The sequence below is a fragment of the Pan troglodytes genome, chromosome 4 (assembly GCF_028858775.2).
Source record: "Pan troglodytes isolate AG18354 chromosome 4, NHGRI_mPanTro3-v2.0_pri, whole genome shotgun sequence".
Taxonomy (NCBI): domain Eukaryota; kingdom Metazoa; phylum Chordata; class Mammalia; order Primates; family Hominidae; genus Pan; species Pan troglodytes.
The window spans coordinates 59,529,858-59,551,221 of NC_072402.2; the positions used below are offsets into that span (position 1 = coordinate 59,529,858).

Consider the following 21,364-nt stretch of genomic DNA (forward strand, 5'->3'; position numbering starts at 1 on the left):
AAACATTACCAAAGAACTCCTCATTGTTAAATCCAACAGTTACTTCTTAGATTTCATACCGAACCCTAACAACTATATTTGAGACAGCTGATCAATCCCTCCTTCTTGATATCCCACTCTTTTGGGTTTTGTCCAAGAGTGTCTTTTTGTTCACTCTTTCTCATCCTTTTTTGCTGATTTGTGTTTCTCTTTCATTTCCCTGACCTCTAAATGTTGGAGTACCCAAGGCCTATTCCTTGGACATCTTTTCTTTTTTTACTTCTGTTCTATTTTAATTGATCTTAGCTTTTTGGCTATATCTCTTTGTATTGTGTTTTGTCGTCATTTTTCTAGGGATTACAACGTAATTTTAACTTTCTTAGTCTACGTAGAGTTACTATTGTACACGTCACACAATATATAAACATCTTGCAATCACATAGGTCTCTCAAACTCCCCACTACTTTTTAGGTTACTGTAGTTGTCATGTGTTTGTTTGTTTGTTATTGTTTTTTGAGGGAGGTTTTGAGGGAGGTTTTCACTCTGTCACACAGGCTGGAGTGCAGTGGTTCAGGCTGGAGGCTGTAGAGGCTTACTGTAGCCTCTACCTCCTGGGCTCAAGTGATCCTCCTGCCTTAGCCTCCCAAGTAGCTGGGCCCACAGGCACATATCACCATGCCCAGGTAATTTTTTGATTTTTTGTAGAGATGGGGTCTTACTTTACTCCTCAGACTGGTCTTGAACTCCTTGGGCTCAAGTGATCCTCCCACCTTGGCCTCCCAAAGTGCTGGGATTACAGGTGTGAGCCACTGTGTCTGGCCTGTCATGCATTTTATATTTACATACACTGAAAACCATCCAATTGTAAACGTTTTAAAATTTAAAAAGTATTTAAATAGCTTAAGAGGAAAAAATGGCTCCTATGTTCACCCAAATATTTACCAATTTCAGTGTTCTCCTTCATTTCTGAAGATCCAAGTTTCTCTTTCATATAATGTCCCTTTAGCCTGAAGAGCTTCCTTTAGCAGTTCTTGCAGATCAGGTCAGTTGGCACAGACTTCTGTTAGATTTTCCATCTTCCAGTTGATGAGATTTTTGCTGGATATAGAATTCTGGGTTGAAAGATCCACCACTGCCCCCTACCCCCAGCATTTAAGAGATGTTGTTCCATTGACTGTGGCCTCCATGGTATCTGGTGAGAACCCCATGGTCATCTTGTTATCCTGCTTCTAGGACCTGACTCTACTTACACATATGTTAGATTTTTGGATATTATTCCATAATTCGCTGAGGCTTCATTCTTTAACAAATTTTTTCTCCACATTCTTTAGATTGAATAATTTCTGTTATCTATATTCAAGTTTACTCTTTCCTCTATCACCTCTATCCTGCTATTCAGTGTATCCAAGGAATTTTTCAGATATTATATTTTTCCATTTTAAAGTTTGTATTTTGTGGTTTTTGTATATTTGATTTACATTTTAGAGCTTTGTTTTATGGTTTCTATTTTCTTTACTTAGAAAATACTTTTGATTTTTCTGTTTATCTGTTAAAGCTTCATATAAAGTTTCATATGAATTTTCATTCATTTCATGTGTGTTTTTCTTCACTTCATGGAGAATATAATGGCTGCTTTAAAGTCTTTGTTTGATAATTTCTATACCTAGGTCACCTTGGAGTTTTCATCTATTGGTTATGTTTTGCCTTTACATTTATCCAGTAATTTTGAATTGTGTCTGGATATTGTAGATGTTATGTTATAGTCACTGGGTCCTGTGGAGAATGTTGATGTTTTGTTCTGGTTGATGTTTTTGTTCTAGTTAGGTTCACATTTTAAGTTTTGTCTTGCCATTTGTGGGTGGTGTTTCAAATCTTAGATCAGTTTCTTAAACTTTGACCATGCTGGTTTGGGTCTATATCTCATACATGTGGATCAGAGCCTAGGCTGAGACTTGTATGGATGTTTCAAATCTCAGTTCGTTTCTTAAAGCCTTTGCTAAGGTGATTTGAGTCTCTTCTGCATGTAGATGATTTAGGGATAAGGCTGAGATGTGTGTGAATTAATATACTTACACTCAGAGGATCTCTTTCTTTTGGCTTTCCCATGTCTAGGACTTTCCCCTCATACTGGTATCAATTCTATGCCTCAGGCTCTTTTCCATGGTTTCTCTGACCAGAAAGATGGTGGCCTTTTTGTCAGAGTCTTCGCTGGCACTCCATGACTGGGGCCTGTCCTCAGGGCAAAGGTGTGAAAGAAGAAAAGTGGGAAACTTACCCTCCGCCAGGTTGCTTCTCCAAATTTTGACTCCCTTACTTAGTTTACTGCTTTTCCTTACTTTCCAGGGTCTCCAGGTGTTTGTTTTTTATATTTCATTCAGAGTTTATATTTATCATGGGGACGGAATGTATTGTAGGGGTTTAAACTACTGTAGGGGAACTGGTGTGCTACTTACTTTTATACTGATACGTGTCAGTCAGGAGTTTCTGACTGATAAGAAATAAGATAGGGTATATTTTAATAAATGGTCATACAAATATGTTTTCTCTTAGCAGTCAAAGGTTTCTTATTAGTATAAGCTATAGAATACTGTTGAGAACATGTAGGTATCATACATGAACCACCACCTCTTCTAGCTGCGTGGTGTTTTTGGTTAGAAATGATGGTGGCATCTCCCATATAGATATCCTAGGTCCAAGAGTGTCTCCATAAGAATCATATGCTTTTAACTTTTGCTGATCTGTTAAACGAAGTCTACATGTACTAATAACGGTAGATGAATCTGCCAAGTTCTTTAAATGGCTCTAAATAAGTATATTTCAGTGTAAATAATAAGCATTATTGCTTATTAGACTGTGAGTGTTGACACTAGATTCTATTCCACTTTTCATTTTTGAACTTTTAAGGATTTTCTTGGTTCCATGTTTCCATTTTCCAGCTAACCATGGGGATGGTATTAGTCTTTTCCCCCTACCTATAAAGTTGTTTATTTGAACATGTTTTCATGTGGCTGTATATTTATACTAATTTGAAGTGCTTTTCTTATAGATCTGAATATCCTAGATTGGAGTTTTCAGAATCTTGTTGCCATAGCCCTGGGCTCTGCTGTATACATCTGGAATGGGGAGAACGACAATGGGATTGAAAACATAGACTTAAGTCTCACTTGTAACTATATCTCTTCTGTGTCCTGGATAAAAGAGGGAACTTGCCTGGCAGTTGGCACCAGCGAGGGAGAAGTGCAAGTACTGGCCAGTTTTTTTTTTCTCATCATGTTCTCTGTGTATTATTACACTATAATTGACTTTTAATAACAAGTTAATGTAAAATAGAGAAACTAGGTGTGGCTCTTGAAGTATGGGGAATAAAAGGAGATGACATTCTGCTTTTTTTTTTTTTTTTTTCTGAATGGTTTTTAATGAAAACGGAAGGATACTCTGGTTAGTTCCCACCACAATCTTTCTGTCATATTTAAAAATATATTTTCTCTGAGACTAAAGTTGGGCTTGTAGAATCTCCAGTTTTGGAGCTTTGGAGAGAGGAAGATACTTTCAGTTCTCCTTTTCACCTGAAGCCATGATTAAGAGTACAGTTATAGAAAATGAGTGAATTTTTTTTTCTGATAGGCTCCTTGAGATGGGGATTTATCAAATTTCCATCAATCTATCTGATTTCTCATGTATCATTATTATTGTTTATTACCAATAGAATAAACAATATCACTCATGTGCAAATGACTTAGGAGGGCCACAGATGGCTCTCTCACTGCTTTCTCATCTCTGCAATGATAATGAATACTGTGAAGTCTATGTCATGATTTCTTCTTACACCAAAGTTGTCATTCCCCATGTGGATCAGAATATTATCTGTAGCTGGCAGGAAGGGAGTCTCTTAGCAGTAAGTGGAATTACTGATTCTAGGAAGTGTCCGGGTACCCACATCTTATTAATACATTTGTTGGTAACTGTGGGTAGATTTCCAGATTTGGAATTCTCACAATTTAGAAGGAGCTAGAAATGTGGTAATAATTCTCAACCCCTGGCTGCACATTGAATTCACCTGGGGAGCTTTAAAACAACTGCCATATATCCCCAGGCTCTACTCTACCAACTACATCAGCATCCATAGTGTTATAGACTCCCCAGCTGATCCTAATACACAGTCAGAATTGAGAACTGCTGGCTAGATGTGCTGGGTTTTCACTTAGTACAAAAACTAACAATATCAGCAGTAATTGGCTCTCAGGCCTTTGAGAAGACAGTGGGCTGTGAAAACTCCAATGCTACATAACTCTCCTTGTTCATTTTTTCAGTTATGGGATGTGGTAACTAAAAAGCGGCTGAGAAATATGCTTGGTCATTTGTCAGTAGTTGGGGCTCTGAGCTGGAATCACTTTATCCTCAGCAGGTAAGAAGCGTCTTGTTGGAGACAGTTATGTTTGTATTAACAATTGATTATGGGGCCTGAGTAAACAATTGTAATATTCAAAACCTAAACCAATCAAAAATAAAACAAAATAGGCCATTGGACTTAATATCAGGTATGACCCCACCCTCTCAGGTATTCAGATCTGCTGGTCATGTAAGTGTCTTGGTGGCCACATGTATCATGTGTGCCTTCTGCATGGGATTCACTAAATTGTTCAGATAAAATGTGAAAATCCCTTCAAGCAAAAGGTTTCTCTGTGCTAAGTAATAGGTACTAAAGGGATATTTTGCTGAAATCAAGTATTTATTGCTATCAGTATCTATACTATGGAATATGTTAAGCTCTCTGGGGCACATTTCCAATTCATAGACCCACAGAAATTGGAGCAGAAGGAACCTCATAGATTATCCTGTTCAGTAGTTCTCAAACTCGAACATGTATCAGAATCACCTGGAGAGCTCCTCAAAATGCAGATTGCTGGCTTCACTTGAGGGACTTCAGATTCATTAGGTCTTGAGGGGCTGATAATTGGCATTTCTCATTTCCCAAGTGATGCTGATGATACATCCCTTTGAGAACTAGTGATTTAGTTTAACTGCTTCTTTTTAACCAGAAAAATTAAGGGACTTTTTCCTGTGAGCCTACATAACTGGTCTAAATGTATATAGCTTTTAATCATAGCCATTCATTTTCATATTGTAGTTCTTAAGGTTAAGGTAGACTTAAGTTAGATAAATCCCAAAGACTGTTTTTTTTTTTTTTTTTTTTTTTTGACATAGAATCTCACTCTGTCACCTAGGCTGGAGTTCAGTGGCGTGATCTCAGCTCACTGCAACCTCCGCCTCCCGAGTAGCTGGGACTACAGGCGCCCACCACCATGCCTGGGTAATTTTTGTATTTTTAGTAGAGATGGGGTTTCACTATGGTGGCCAGGATGGTCTTGAACTCCTGACCTTGTGATCCACCTGCCTCGGCCTGCCAAAGTGCTGGGATTACGGGCGTGAGCCACCACACCTGGCCATCCCAAAGACTTTTAAAATGTATTTAAGTAATTTGATGTAAACTTGAGACTTGAATATCTTGTGTTTTTGGCCGGTCTTAAAACAACTTAGTTATTGCAGTCAATTATGTACTCAAGCTCCTTTTCTAATCTGCATTGTTAAAATTTAGTTTCATTATCCACGAGGAAACTGAGCAGATCCTTTCTTGTAATAATAGCAGCTAACATTTTCAGACTACTCTGTGCCAGGCACTGTGCTATACTTTTTATGTGTGTAATTTCATTTTAATCACTGCAGTAACATGATAAGGTGGTCTCTTATCCTCAATTTTGTTTTTTCAAATTAAACTAAGACACTAGCCTGAAGTCACATGGTTAGTAAGTGATGGAGTTGGAATAACCCAGCTGGTCTGGCTCCAGAGCCTATATTGTTAATCACAATGCTGTTCAGCATTGCATAGTTTTAAACAATGCGACACTGGACTTTGAGAAATGTCTGAAATAATTGTGGAACATCATTTACTTACTCCTTAGAGAAAATTAAATTAATCCAGAAAGCGTTCATTATCTTTGAAAAAGTGATGTGATCTTTAGTTGTTTAGATTCACATCACTGAGCATGAATGGAGACATTATCCACTGATTAGGAATCATATTGCAGTTTGCTGTGACATTCAATTGGTTTTAAACTTCTTTTACAAAGAAGTTTAGTTCTTTAGCAAAACTAAGAATGGATCTATAGGTTAATAGGACTCTACCTGTTAGATATTTATTTCCTTTTTCTATGTCTAACATTTTACTATAAATATATACTGAAGCCATTTTGTTGAGATAATCTGAAATATTCAAAGTTGCAGAAAAGTGTTAATATTTCCTAGGTCCCGTATATAAACTACTATTTGGGAAAATCTGGTAATCTTCTCAGCTTATTTTTCCATCTCTGCTTACATCAGATTAAAGTCATTAGAAACATCTATCAAAGGATATTTTAAAATCTAGATTTCAAACTCTGCCAGACAAATCAATTTCACTTGTGAAAAGAATACTCCAGGCAGAACACTCCATCCTTATTAACCCAAGGAATCTCCACCTGTGTTTTGAATCTGTCCTAGGGGTCTTTCAGAAGTTTTACTTTGAACTATGCTTTCCTCCATGTTTTCAAATGTTTATGTAGCAACAGGGCTTAATTTTTTTGTTACGTAAACTCGCAGTGGGTCAAGACTGGGGCGTGTTTATCATCACGATGTTCGGGTAGCCCAGCATCATGTTGGAACACTTCGCCACAAGCAAGCTGTGTGTGCTCTGAAGTGGTCACCGGATGGCAGGCTGCTTTCCAGTGGCTGCAGTGATGGACTGCTGACAATATGGCCCCACGATCCAGGTGCCAGTGCACAGGGCCAGCCGCTGAAAGTCATACCCCAGTCTACAGCAGTCAAGGTAAGAAACCCAATAGATTTCTAGGTTTCCTGTTACGCAGAGGCCACTGGGTATCCTTCACATATAAAAAGAAAATCATTAAGCCAATATTTTGAGATTTTTCTTTCTCTAGAATTTGCTTTGGAGTTTGTCATCACTCTCCTGAAAGACAACCCTATTTATACTTTCCACTGGTCAGATTTTTTAGTTGTAGGTGACTGAAACCAAAGTCGAACTTAAGCTTAAGCAAAAAAGTAAATCTATTTTTTTCTTGTAACTTTGGAGTCCTGGGTACATACAGCTGGTTTTAAATATCAGCTGGATCTAAGGCTTTGAGTAATGTCATTTGGGCCCATCTTTTTAGCTCTTGGCTCTGCTTATCTCTGGTTTCATTCTTCCTTCAGACTTCATTTTCTGGGCAAGATGGCTCTTGGCAGCTTCAGATTCAGATTCTTCCAGATGGGCGCTGGATAAGAAGCCATTTTTCCTTATAACTCTGGTGGAAATGTGCCAGGGAGGACCCTAGTCTGCCTTTGGTCACATTCTCATCTCTCAGTTAATAACTGTGGCCAGAGAGATGGGCACACTGATGGGCCTGGGTCACAAGCTCACACGTAAGAAAAGAGATCAACTGTCAGAAGATGGCAGGGTGCTGTGGAGTTAGATCAATGCTCCACCATGTTCTGCATAATTATTTATTTCTCTTTTAAATTCTTATTTCTAGTAAAAAAATTCCATAGTTTCCTTCTTGAGGACTTGGTGACGCAGATGTGTCTTGACCTCAACGTAGTCCCAGAATATATGTCACTCACAGAGCAAAGAAATGGTTCTACCTTATTAACAGTAAGCAAATTTATTACAAGAGGATTTAAAAGTTATTACAGGGCTTCCTAATATAGGTTGAAATATATAGTGACTGCTGCCACTACATTGTGCTGGCCCAATATTCCTGGCTTGTAGTTTTTCATGTCTACAGGATATTGAGAATGATGATCGGTCCAAATTCCCAGTATTCATGACTTGAAGAAAGTAGGCAAAATATATGTAAAATACGCTGTCTGAAAACAACATACAAAAACAAAACAAAAAAATAGTTGAAAACCCAAGCCAAGCAAGACAAGTTACCTTTTTAAATGCCTTGTTGTCAAAAATCTGATGCAGTGAACTACTAAATGGGAATCCTTTTCACTAAGAGAGAGTCTCCGGAAACCAGAGCAAGCCAAGCCTCCTGGCAGTCAGCACCTGGGGAATCACTGAACAGTCACCAGTCGTGTCTCTTCAGTCACCAGCTAACCAACTGGTGGAGCAGGAGTAGACTTTGCAGGTTGACATGTGCGTGATTCCTCTCATGGTGTAGCTTCTAGTTTTGCCAAAATATTTATTATAAAAGCTATCTGGAAGTATAGGATATTTAAGGAAATGATTATTAATAAATATAAAAAATTATTATCCATCATATGGTAAAACTGGGGCCCATGGGCTCAGGGGAATTTCTGAGCCTCTTGAAATTGCAAAATTTTGTGTTCTGTGAAATAGCCCTCTTCTCCAGCCTAATCAGAGGTGGAGAATGGTTATTTGAAAAAGACAATTAAAGCAGGGAACTTTAACTTATGATATATATTGTAGATATTTTATTTTGACTGAAAACATTACATTCACCAGATTTATTAAACCGTACATTAATTCACCATATGAGACCAAGACCTCTACTTTGAGTGTAGGTAGGCTGATGAGAATTCCTCATTGTCTTTCTTGTATGAACTATAACCATATTTCATTGTTCAAGGTTTCTGTTTGTGGTATCTGTCTGGTTATCTATTGCTGTGCAACAAATTACTCAAAAACTTAGTGGCTTAAAACAATAATCATTTCATTATCTTTTATGGTTTCCTGGGTAAGGATTCTGGGAAAATGTCATCTGAGTAGTTCTGGCTCAGGATCACTCATGAGGTTGCAGTCAGACAGCATCGGAAGCTAAAAGTGTGGGAGGCTGGACCACTTGTTTGCCGGCTGCCTGGGCATGCTCCTTCTTGTAATTCCAGAGCATCTTCATGTTGTGTGGGCTGATTTGGGTTTCCTCACAACATGGTTGCCTCAAGCCAGTTGGAGTTTGTGCTTCAGGGCAATAGGTCCAGTGCTTCAGAGAGCAAGGTGAAAGCGGTAACACCTTTTATTAATATAACCCAATTTTGCAATTCATGCAGTGTCACTTTTGTCACATTTATTGGTTCCAGGATAGTCACAAGTCCCACATTCAAAGGTAGAGGAATTAGATTGTACCTATTGATGGAGGGAATGGGCGAGGCTTAGAAAGACTTGGTGGATGAAAGACAGTGTTGTAGTTATCTTTGGAAAATACAATCTGCCGCAGAATCTTTAAAATAGAGTGAGGCCAGGTGCAGTGGCTCATGCCTGTAATCCCAGCACTTTGGGAGGCTGCGGTAGGTGGATCACTTGAGCCCCAGGGAGATCGAGGCTTCATTGGCCCTTTGTGGTAACACTGCACTCCATCCTCGGCAACAGAGTGAGACTGTGTCTTAAAAAAAAAAAAAAGAGAAAAGGCTTCCAAATTGTTTAATTTAGTTCATAGAAGTAACAATCATCTTTAGTCCAAATAAAGTAGGTGATTTAATTAAACATTTACATGTAATTTGATGAAATCACAGTTATAATAACAAGTTCACCTGTCATAAACAGGTTTGGCAAAACACAGTGGGCCCTATAAACCCACAGCTTAATTAGTGGGAGCAGAAGTGTGGAGCATTCTAGAGAACAGAAGACTAGCATGCTATGGGTAGGAGTAAATATGTTTTACAGAAGGAGTGGAGAACTTTGGTAAATTTAGCAAGTTGGTTAAATGAAGAATGAGAGCAACTATTGTATATTCAGATGTATGTTTTTAAAAAATGGACTCAAACTTGTAAGAAAAGCGTTAAGATGTAGGTGCTTAAATGGCAAAAAATTCACATGGTGGGAAGTGCTAGAGGAACATAAATACACAGAAAAAAGTTCATTCTTGCTAAGAAGAAAATAAATTACCCTTATAATCTGTTTTGTAATTATTTTAATTTCACTAGATGTAAAATAACATTTTTAACTTCATGTAACCTTTAGCCAGGGTGAAATTAGTATACTCATTGGATGCTGGTGCTGTAAAAAGTTATAACTGCTTGGAAAACTTTATGTCAACTCTTTTGAACCTTGGAATTTACTTAAAAAATTTGTTAGAAAAAAAGACATGTAGAATATATTCATTACAATGTACTTTATGAGAGCAAACAACAAATAAAACACACGCACAAAAACAAAAAAAATACTCCTTTCCAAAAAAAATTAACCCAACCCAATACAAATCAAACCACAATACAACAAAAAACCAAAACAGGTCCAGCATTAGCAGAACAAAAATTAATCAGGATATAACAACATGATGGAATATTATGGGATTGTTAAAAATTATAATTGTGAAAAGTATATTAAAATGTGGTAAACTGTTTATACGATAGGTGAAAACAACAGAAAATAATCAAATAGTATAAACACGATGTTTGCTACTTTATAAAATATTTTTATGTGTAGAAGAGAAGATGCAAAAATGAGGGTAGTTACCAAGATGATTGATAAGGATACACAGATACATATAACTGTAGTATTTGTTAAAATGTCCTTTAAAGTGATTATTATTAGTAATTTCAATTATCAATATAAATGTGTGATACTAAATCCTATTTTTTAGAATTAACTATAATTATAAATAAATAGAAGGCAATTTTATTTTCTGAACTGCTTTAAGATTTGAAGTGCTTGAGACTGTTGAGTTGTGAGCAATCACATATAGTTCTCTTTTCTCTTATCTGACCACCACCTGGAACATAAGGACACAGGTAGACAAATCAGAGAAAGCCTGCATTTTCAGAGCCAATTTGCAAGGGCACATGTGAACTATCCCAGCAGCAGATTTTTGCCCCATAGGATGTATTGCATGTAGTTTTTCAACTGTTATTGCATAGTCTATGTTAAAAAATCCACAATTGTTATCATCATTTGAGTCGTATTAGGTACCTTCCCTTCCAGAAGTGACTGCTAGTCCCTGAGGAGTAATCTCTGGAGGGTGCAGTTGCTCCTGCCTTTAGATAGCAGGCCCAGGAGAGCTGTGACAGGTGCAGACGTGGGGACTTGCTGCTTACCTAAGTGCATCACATTCATGAGTGCACCTTCTTTGAAGCTGACCTGTCTGTGCTATTATGTGAAATTTTAAAGGCCATGGATTGGTGTCCCTGGCAGTCTGGGGTCCTTGCCATTGGAGGAGGAATGAAGGATGGATGCTTACACATCTTGGATATAAATGCTGGGAAGAGCATCCAGACCCCAAGCACAAACTCACAGGTTAATATCTCCTCTGGGCTTCATCTTCATTTTGATCTTCTGGAATCTTGTGAAAATAGTTTATGACAGAGCCTATGCCCCCAACAAGCTCTCTTTCTCTATTGAGTCCATAAGGAATTTGAGTTCTCAAGAGTTTCTTTTTATTGTAAAAACCTCTTCATTTGTGAGTTCAAAGTTAATAAAATTTGTGTTTTCTTTTTTTCACATTTCCTTTCTTTCCCATCACTGCTTTGACCATGAACTTTGAGAGTAGGCTGGCTCTTCCTGGCCAATGATCACAGTTCACTTAAATTCTTCAATTTATTGCACCTAAGCCTATTTGTATACTTGGTCCTTTGTTGCCTTGGGATAAACTTTCCTAGAATGGTTGTAATTTCTTTAACATCCTACCCCAGCTGTACTGGAGGTTGGGTCATGGACAGTGCATACTGCCTGTAACCAGTTTAACTATATTCATAAGGAATCAGAAATTGCAAGAATTCTCTATTTTTGATCATTATTACAGATTTGTTCCTTAATCTGGCTACCTAAGACAAAGGAGATTGCAACTGGCCAAGGTACTCCCAAGAATGATGTGACTGTGTGGACCTGTCCCACTGTGTCCAGGTCAGGTGGGTTTTTTGGTAAGCAAATGGGTGAGTAAAATGCCATGCACCTATAGCAAAGTGAGCTGTTGTTGGGGGGAAAAGCCCTGAATGAAAGATTTTCTCCTTCTGGTTTTTCTAAGTACATATTTCATCAGAGGAAAAAGTCCTACATCCACCCTACCTCAGAGAGCGTATAGTTGAATGTTTCTGAATTTGCCTAAGATTGTTCATCACTTTAAATTAAGTCATCTCCTCCTTGCATATGTATATGAATGATGGAGTGGTGATCTTGGGCAGTTTTTGAACTCGAGTTAGCATCACAAATCATCTTATTTTGAAGAAAAACCAGCGGTGTAGAATGGGTGGAAGATAAAGCGATCTGAAAGGGCAAGACATTATGTGTCAGGAGGCCACTAATGACCATGAGCTTCCTCTGTGAACATCTGCCCTTTCAAGATAGACCACTACTCTTCTCAGCTTCGTTCTACAAACTTTTACTGGGTACTTCTTGAGAGAAAGACCCCATGATGGGGAGCAAGACCCAGGCCCTGTCCTCTGGGCCTTAAATCCTCTTTTGTGCAATCTAGAATGTTAAAGGGGGCTCAAGGGTGAGTAGAATATCTCCTCTACCCAGCCCAGGGAAACAGGAAGACAAAACTGGTGGTCGATGCAAGAACAGGGCACCGGCATCCAATCTCTTGTAGAACTCTGATTATATATCCCGTCTTTTTCCTCTGTTCACTCACCTGGCCTCCTGGCCAATCCCTGAGATTTACTTATTGATTATTTATTTATGAAGCATCTATTATGTGGGAGGTACTTTTTGGGGTGCTGGGGATACACAGGTGAACAAGAGAGACAATGTTGTTGCCCTCAGGGAGCCTACGCTTTTGTGAGAGGAGACATGCAGAAAACAAATATATGCAATGTTAGGTAGTGATAATACCATGACTCTCTTTGGAGATTCTGAGAATATTAATGGGCAACAATGAAACAGCCTTATCAGATAGACTTCCTGCCTCTGATGATGAGCCCGACTGGACCTCAGCCTCAGAATGACCTTTGTATTCTTCAGCTGTCACACTCTGTGGCCTGGATCAGAATACAGGGAACTCTTAGCAGAGCCATTTTGGTGATCAGGTGCAAGTGTAGGAAGAGCATGAGTCAATCCTCATATTTTTAATCAGAAGACATGCAATTCCCTGGACCTTTTCAGATTAGAGAAGTATTGTAAATCAAGCCTTAAAACCTGGTTGTTTACAAAACTAATTCCAGCAGCTAGGTATGCCCTTCAGCTAGGTGGGGGCATGTGATAGGATATTCAAATCAATTTGCTGATGCTTAGAATAAAGAATGTACTTACCAGGTGTATTTCCTTGTTTCTCTGGTCCTTACAAGCTATAAGTACTTTAGTTTTAACTCCTTGCGAATTTTTTCATTAATATTAGAATTTCCAAGAGTGCATTTAACCTTTTCTCTTAAAATGCTTATAGTTGGAGATGAGGTTACTTTTGAGCTCTTAGACACTCATTTTCATCTCTAACCCATTAGTTTCTTCTACATACAGTATTTCTCAAAAGTGTTTAACAGTTATACAAAACATACATACAAAGTTGTTAATACAAAAACATACCATATGGTCAGTAAGTTTGGAAATTTGGGGTTAAGCTAGAACAGTTTTTTCTTCTTCTTTTCTTTTTCTTTTTATTTATTTTTTTTGAGCCAGAGTCTCACTCTGTTGCCTAGGCTGAAGTTCAATGGCACCATCTCGGCTCACTGCAACCTCCGCCTCCCAAGTTCAAGCGATTCTCCTGCCTCAGCCTCCCAAGTAGCTGGGACTACAGGCGCCAACTACCACGCCTGGCTAATTTTTGTGTGTATTTTTAGTAGAGATGGGGTTTCTCCATGTTGGCCAGGCTGGTCTCGAACTCCTGACCTTAGGTGATCCACCCACCTCGGCCTCCCAAAGTGCTGGGAGTATAGGTATGAGCCACCAGGCCTGGCCACTGTTTTCTTTCTTAAGGACCTTCCAAAGGCTTGGATAGATTATGTGTGTTGTGCATCACCAAGAGAAGGTGATAGCATTTGTTGTTTCCCAAACACATTTGGGAAATCTGTAGTGGGGGACATCTTGAAGTACTTGTTCCATGAACACACTGAGGGAGCACTGCTGTGTCCCCTGGCCTAGGTATTTAATTTTTATGGCTTTCGTTGTGAGGCTGTGTTTCCATTGTGGGTCAAGAACAGCGCTCTTGACATACACCTGATGACTGAGATCTGGATCAGGGTCTTCAAACTGGGGGTCATGACCATTGGATTATGAATGTAGTGAGTCAAGATCAGCAATAAAAAGTGAAATAGAATAGTATAGGATGGGAAAATGGAAAATTAAGTAGTATTTTATGAAACTTATGTAGTACATGTACATGCCTGTGTATGGGGTTGCTACATAAAATATAGTTTTGGCTGTGGATTGTGGTCACAAAGTTTGGAACAAAACTATTCTAGATTCTGGTCACACCTTTACTAAGCTGTACCCTGTTAACCATAGTCATGATTTTTTTTTGGGGGGAAAATTTCAGTTAAAGAGACCTCATCCACCTGACTACAGAAGAAAGGTAACTTATGATTATTCCCACCTACTCAAGAGTTGTAATTTTTAAGCTTTGAAATAGGAGTAGGTAGCTTTTTAGCTTATAGGGTGAGATCTGGCCTTTGGCTTGGTTTCCTCATTCCATGTATCAATATGTGGTCTCATTTATGACTATAGTTGCAGAAAGAAGACAACGTTTTCATGCTTTCAGTGTCTGTATTCTTAGAACTTGAGAAAATAAACCCTAAAAAGGACCTTTGTCTGAGATAAAGACGACATTTCTCACTATCTGGTAAATTAAGATTGTCACTGATGTGAGAGAAAAACTTCAAGAATGTCTTTGCGTCCAGTCCAAATGCCATTTTCCTAACAAATTCTAGAAGTAGCTTTCCAGTTTTTAAGTCAAGATAGTTTTCAGTACATGCTTTGGAAAAGATTGGAATTTCCCCCCACCGTTATTCCTTTTCCCTTTTTCTCTTCTTCATCATAACGCAAAAGAGTGAAGGCATATTTATTACCTATTACATTTATTGAATAGACTTCTTTCTTATTAATTTAAAAGCATTAGCGCAGCCTGGGCAACATAGTGAGACTCCATTTCTAGAAAAATTACAAAAATTAGCCAGACATGGTGGCACACTCTATAGTCCCAGCTATTTGAGAGGCTGAGGTGGAAGGATCACTTGAGTCCAGGAGGTTGAGGCTGCAGTGAGCTGTGTTTGCACCACTGCACTCCAGTCTGGGTGACAGAGTGAGACCCTGTCTCAAAATAAATAAATAAATAAAAGCATTAGAGTAATGTTCTATTGTATATTTATCCTCTTCTTTTTAGGAGGCTGGATCTTTCTATGTTGCCCAGGCTGGAGTGCAGTGGCTATTCACAGGCTTGATCATAGTGCACTGTAGCCTTAAACACCTTGCTTCAGGTGACCCTCCTGAGTAGCTGGGACTGCAGGCGTGTGCCACTGTGTCCGTCTCCTATATTTATCCTTTTAAAACAACTAAATCAAGTTGCTTTTCATTTATATGGCTTATTATTTTTTAAATAATAGACAGTGGTCTTCCATAAAAAAAAAGAGATTCTTTCATCAGGGTTTGGAGTGTGGTCTGAATAGTCACAGCATTGAATTGGATCCTAGTTCTGGCTCTGTCATGAATTAGCTGTGTGACCTTGGGCAATACATTTGGTATCCCCAAATCTTTTCCCTCACCTATAAAATAAGGGGCCTGCATTGTCGTTATAAATGTAAACTTTTTTATGTCCCAACACACCCAGGGCCAAGCCCATGTCCCCTTGGAGGCATCCTTTACTGGTGCGCGTGTGTGTGGTGTGTGTGTGCGTGTGTGTGTGCATGCGCATGCACGTGGACAGGCATAAAGGAGAGTGTTGGGAGTGATGTGTGTAGAAGAATAAGCATCTCAAATATGTCTCTCTTGGGAGTGGAATAGTGTTTTCACACTCCTTTCTGCTGAGAACCTTGTATCAGAGTACACGATCATTTCTGAAATTCCAGCTCTCAATTGAGTCGTAGGCAGTACTGGTCCTTTGAGCAGTGACCACCCATCTACTTTGATTTCAGCTGTGCCCACAAATACCTACCCACTCAAAACCATATCTGACCTCCTTTCCTCCCTCATTCTCCTAGCCTCAGGCTCCTTTCATAGAGTCAGCTTCACCTATTTTGGCCTAAAGTTTTGATCATTAAAGTCACTGTTGGATTGGGCCAGATTTTGCAAAGCATTTTCCAAGGAGCACTAGCCCTTGAGATGCTCAAATTAAAAGAACTCTGTGGTCAGATAAATCTGAGAAGTACTGCCTATTGTTGCCTCATCTCTGAAACATTTGTAATGCTTCTAGTAGTCCTAAAATGAAGAAATCCTGAAATAAGGAAATGTTTAATTTTCTTAACTCAAAGCTTCCAAATTAGTATGAACATTAAACAGTCTTTTCATTTTTAATACCTATTAACCTCCCATAGGACTACTGTGCCATAGAATGTTCTTTGGCAAATAATAATTTAACAGAAGGAGAAGTATTGTCTCCAGAATTTCCTAAGTGTGGCTCATGCATGCTCTGTGGGAGAGCTTTTTGAGTCCTTTTTCATTAAGCTGCTTCAGTTTATCTGATTAGTTTATTGAAACCTGGGGCCCAGTGGGATACTTCTGGGGGAGGGCTGGGATATGTGGCAGGAGCATAGCACTGTCATTCGTAGGAATGGTTGGATTAGAGAAGACAGAACTAACAACAGTATAGGGCATGAAGGGTGTGGTAGGCTGATAAATGGTCTCCTAAAGGATACCCATGCTAAATCTCTGGAACCTCAGACTGGGACCTATTTAGAAATATTGCATTTGGAGATGTCATTAAGGATCTGGAAATAAAATCATCCTGGATTATCCAGGTGGCCCTAAATCCAATGGCAAGTATCCTTGTGAGAGACACACAGAGGAGAAAAGACACACAGAAGAGGAGGAGATGTGGTCTCAGAGGCAGAGCCTGGAGTGATGTGGCCACAAATCAATGACTGCCAATAGCTGCAAAGCATGGAATCCCCTCGAGAGCCTCCCTAGGGAGCACAGCCCCTGTGACCCCATGATTTCAGACTTCCCATCTCCAGAACTGTGAGAATCAATTTCTGTTGTTTTAAGCCACCCAATGGGTGGTAATTTGTTATGGCAGCCACAGGACACTGATACAGGGGCAAGAGCACTGAGGGAGAAAACTGTCCCAGTCGGCCCTGACTGCTGTCTCCCAGCATGGCTCAGTTGGTGGCAGCTCTGAACCTGGTGGGTGTGGGAAAGCCCTTTATCCTGGGATGGGACTCATGGCCCCAACTTACATTGCCTACAATCCTGAGCAGCAGCCCATGTAACGTGGAGGAGTATGAACTGTCTTTCCTTCTTCCCCCAGGCCACAGGGGCAGAGTGCTGCACCTGGCTTTGAGTCCAGACCAGACCCGGGTGTTTTCTGCTGCAGCTGATGGGACGGCCTCTGTATGGAATTGCTACTAGCACCCAGCCCCTCTAGGTTTCAGTTTCCTTATTTCTAAGTGAAGATGATGATGTTGGCTATGTCTTCTCCATGGGGTTTTTATGAGTATCAAACAAGTTGAAATACTCTTCTTGATGTGAATGCCTGTTCTCCTGTTCTTCTTTTGCAGATTGCTTTACTTGCTCTGCTTCCCAGAGATCCGCTTCTTTTCTTCTCTGCTTTCTTCTTTCTGCCCCTCTTCCTCCCCCTCCTCTTCTTCCTCCCATTCTTACCCCTTTCTAGAGATTCATTTTCACTACTTTATTCAGAATAACATCTATAGCAAAGATTTCTACTTCTTTCCCGTATGACTTTTCTCCCCAGCTCCAAACCTCATATTTCTGATTGCCTCAGGATAGTTCCCTTTTGACATACTTTCCTGTCTTTAGCTCAATCTCAACACATTGAAAACACAACTCATTCACTTGAAAAACACTTATTAAAATCTCACTATATGCTAGGCAGTATGTTAAGCATGCATATTGCTCTCTCTAAAAATCAGTTCTGTAGGAATCCCTTTCCCCTCCTGATGGTCTCATCCTTATCCTGGTCTCCCACTCAGGGAACCTCCTGATTATTCTGCTCTGTGCTTCCTCAGTTCACCCTTTGCTCTCTTTTCTTTTGCTTCACCTAGTCACATCCTGTGTGCCTGACAGCCAGTCTGCTGTAATTGTCTTAGAACTGATCCTCTTGACTCCACACCACTGCTAGGTTGAACATCTAAAAGTCCTGTGCTGATCCTCTCAGTCCCCTGCTCATCAACTCTCAAGGACAACCTATTACCAAACACCTTTGACCTCAACCTCTGGAGTTCTCAGCCCAGGACTGGAAGTTAGGAGATCTGTTCTTGCCTTGGCTCTGCCATAAATACACCCTGTAACCTTGGATGTGTTGCAACATCTGCAAGGATAGGAATTTGATCACTGCTAAGGTTCCTTCAAACTTGATCAGTTCGCTGTTCTGTCTTTTGAATGTTAATTCCCATTCATCTCCTATATTAAGACTTTGGCTAAGTCTTGTGATTTCTTGCCTTATTGGAGCTTTTCTTCTAATCTGAATTCTTGCTTCTCTCTCCTTTTCCTTTACACACCCACACAAGTCCTAACCTCTCCAGGAAGTGTTTTGAAATTATGTTACCTGGGTTTGAGTTCTTGGCATTAGCCTGTATCATCTATTTGGTATTATTATACTATTATAGCTGTTTAAAAAAATCTTTTATTACTGTTTGAATCGTTGGTTGTTTTGTTTTAACATCCTGAGGAGTTTGAATTGAGGGCTTGAGGGAGCATGCGTTATATTTTTTGGTGCTCCTTCATATGTTCTGCATATGCCAGATATCAAATATTGGTTGATTTTTTTTTTTTGCTTTGACATGAATTTTTTTTACTAATACATACCTATTCCCTATGCCCCCAAAATCAACACAACAAAACAAAAACTTTAAGAATTCAAAAGTAGAATAGTATATACCAGGGGAGTTTAGGACTCTTCTATTAAATTAGTGTTAATTTGTCAATATATATTTCTATTTTCCCTGTTTTTTAAATTTCGATCTGTTTGGTAATGTTAGTAATTCTTGCCTTAGAAAATTTTAGGCCACTGAAAGCCACAGATGTGATAGTTTTCTGCAATGCACACTCTTCTTTAATGGTTTTAATTTGATCTTCCTAATACGCCAGGTATTAACTGTAAGACAATGTTTAGAAGAAAATGAGCAAAATGATTAGACCGTTTCCAGTGTCCCCTGCCATTCTGTTCTGGATACTTCTGTTTTAATACTCTCATGACACTATGTCATGAACAAAGGGCACTTCTCTCAGTTAATACTGGCATGTGAACAAGAGGCTCTCATTTAAGAAAAATATTAATATATCTGTTACTACGATTAGTTTTGTTGGGAAATTTGGAATATGGTTTTCATAAAGAAAAAGGTAAGCTTTCAGATAGCACACAAAAGCCTGGGCTACAATTTATTTTTAAATTTTGTAATTAAAATTTTTTCACAGAACAATAATTCACATATAGTAAAGCACATAAGTCTTTATAGCTTGATGAGTTTTAAATTTATGAATAAATAAGCGTGTAACCAACATCTAGATCAAGATATGAACATCTCTAGTACCCTAAAGGGATCCCTCGTACCCACTCCTAGTTAGCAGCTCTACATTTTTCTGACTGCTATCCCCATGGATTAGTTTTTCCTTATGCCAACTTTCAGATAAATGGAATCTCATCATGCATATTCTTTTTTATCTCACTTTTCCTCAACATTAAATTTGTGTTGCATAAAACTGAAGTTTGTTCTTTTTCATTGCTGTGTAATATTTTATTGTATGCCTGTGTAACATTGTTTATCCATTTTATTGTGTGTGGATATTTGAGTTATTTCTAGTTTTGACTTCCAAGAATAAAGCTGCTGTGTACATTCCAGAACACATCATTGGTGGATAAAAGCACTCATGTGTGTTTGGGATCTACCCAGGAGTGGAATTGCTAGGTCATAGGTTTATATATATGTTGAGTTTTAGTAGACACTGCCAATTTTCCTATGAAGTTGTACTAATTTACACTTCTACCAGCAATTAACAAGGGTTCCATACAACCACTTTTTAAACAGAGTTCAAAATCTGTAATACATATTGACAGTAGGGAATATTCCATCCTCTTTTTGCAGTTAAAATCCTAACTAGCAATGAGGGATTGTAGCAAGTATTTAAAATATCATCGTAGTTACTCTCTCAGAGCCTCTCTTTTATATAGTAGCACCAGATCTCCTTTTCTAGTATAAGGGTTCTTATCCCTGGCTGCATATTAGAATCACTGGAGAGCTCATACAAAGAATACTACATCCTGGGTCCCACCAAATACCAATTAAATCAGAATCTCTAGAGGTGGGACCTAGGCATTGGTAATTTTAAAGAGCTTGGTGAGTCTAATGAACTACCATGGTTGAAAACCAATGTACTATTATTTTAGCCAGTCTTTGAGCTATGCTCCTTCCTTTGTTGTTGGTTTTTTTTTTTTGCACTTTAAGAGCCTGTCTCTTTGTGTTGCTGTATGTTATTGGTTTGAATATGTATTATGCATGTATATATGTGTGTGTATATGTGTATATGTGTATATATATGTGTGTATGTGTATATACATATATAATATATGTATATATTGAAATTTGTATTACATAATATATAATATACATATATAAAATTTATATTACTAAAGGGACTATAGAAATGGAAAGAATCTGTTCACATAATCACATCTTGAAATGACTGCAGGCTGATGACTACCTACTAAATTCACTATGTTGAAAAAATATTATGAGGGTTTTTTTCCAAAGAAAACTTTCTGGATACAAGTCAACACTCACTCCCTACTATGGGATGGCAGCCACTGTGACCACCATGTTGATTGGATCTACCCCGTCTCAAGAACAAAGAGAACTGAGAAATCACCTAGGTAATCCAAGGCTTAAATGCAAGGCACTGAGAAAGAAGGCTGACTCTCTATTGTATAATTTTCTTGGCTGCCCAAGCACTTTATTTGTATGCCCTAGAATTTGGAAAATACCGTAAGGCATTGCTTGTTTCTTTTTCTCCCATAGACTCAGGTTCTTGTGTATAACATGAAAAGCAGGTGTTAATGTGGAACAATGCCCTATATTTCCTTTTAACACAAATGTTCCAGACTGGCTGTTTCTGTTTCCTGTGGAATTGTGGAGCCCTTTACTGCATTTGTTATTAGACCTGATCTTAGGGTTGTTCTTGCTGGATTTCATGGAGACAGAGAGATGAATAATTCAGGAAGCATTCCCATGTCACTTGACTCACAAATGACTCTGGTGACATTGATCACGTAATCCTTGCATTATCTACAAGGCTGCCATGTAACTCTGCTTCACTTTGCTGGCGCAGATCTGCCCACTAAGGTTACAAGAGAGAAACAGG

General features: G+C 38.7%; 1 protein-coding gene across 2 annotated transcripts in view; it reads left to right on the forward strand.

Annotated features, from left to right (window-relative positions):
* The window catches only part of CDC20B (cell division cycle 20B), a 59,881-nt gene extending 41,236 nt beyond the window's left edge, over positions 1-18,645 (forward strand). The window contains exons 7-12 of one of the 2 annotated variants that reach the window (XM_009449161.5): positions 3,026-3,222; positions 4,290-4,384; positions 6,616-6,841; positions 11,081-11,206; positions 11,712-11,829; positions 17,298-17,484. In XM_009449161.5, coding sequence (XP_009447436.1) covers positions 3,026-3,222; positions 4,290-4,384; positions 6,616-6,841; positions 11,081-11,206; positions 11,712-11,829; positions 17,298-17,398 — 863 coding nt within the window. In that variant the 3' untranslated portion in view covers positions 17,399-17,484. Of the gene's footprint in view, positions 1-3,025; positions 3,223-4,289; positions 4,385-6,615; positions 6,842-11,080; positions 11,207-11,711; positions 11,830-17,297 lie in introns of both variants that reach the window. The other variant, XM_001147385.7, reaches the window with a different exon arrangement.
* Positions 18,646-21,364: the final 2,719 nt, after the last annotated feature.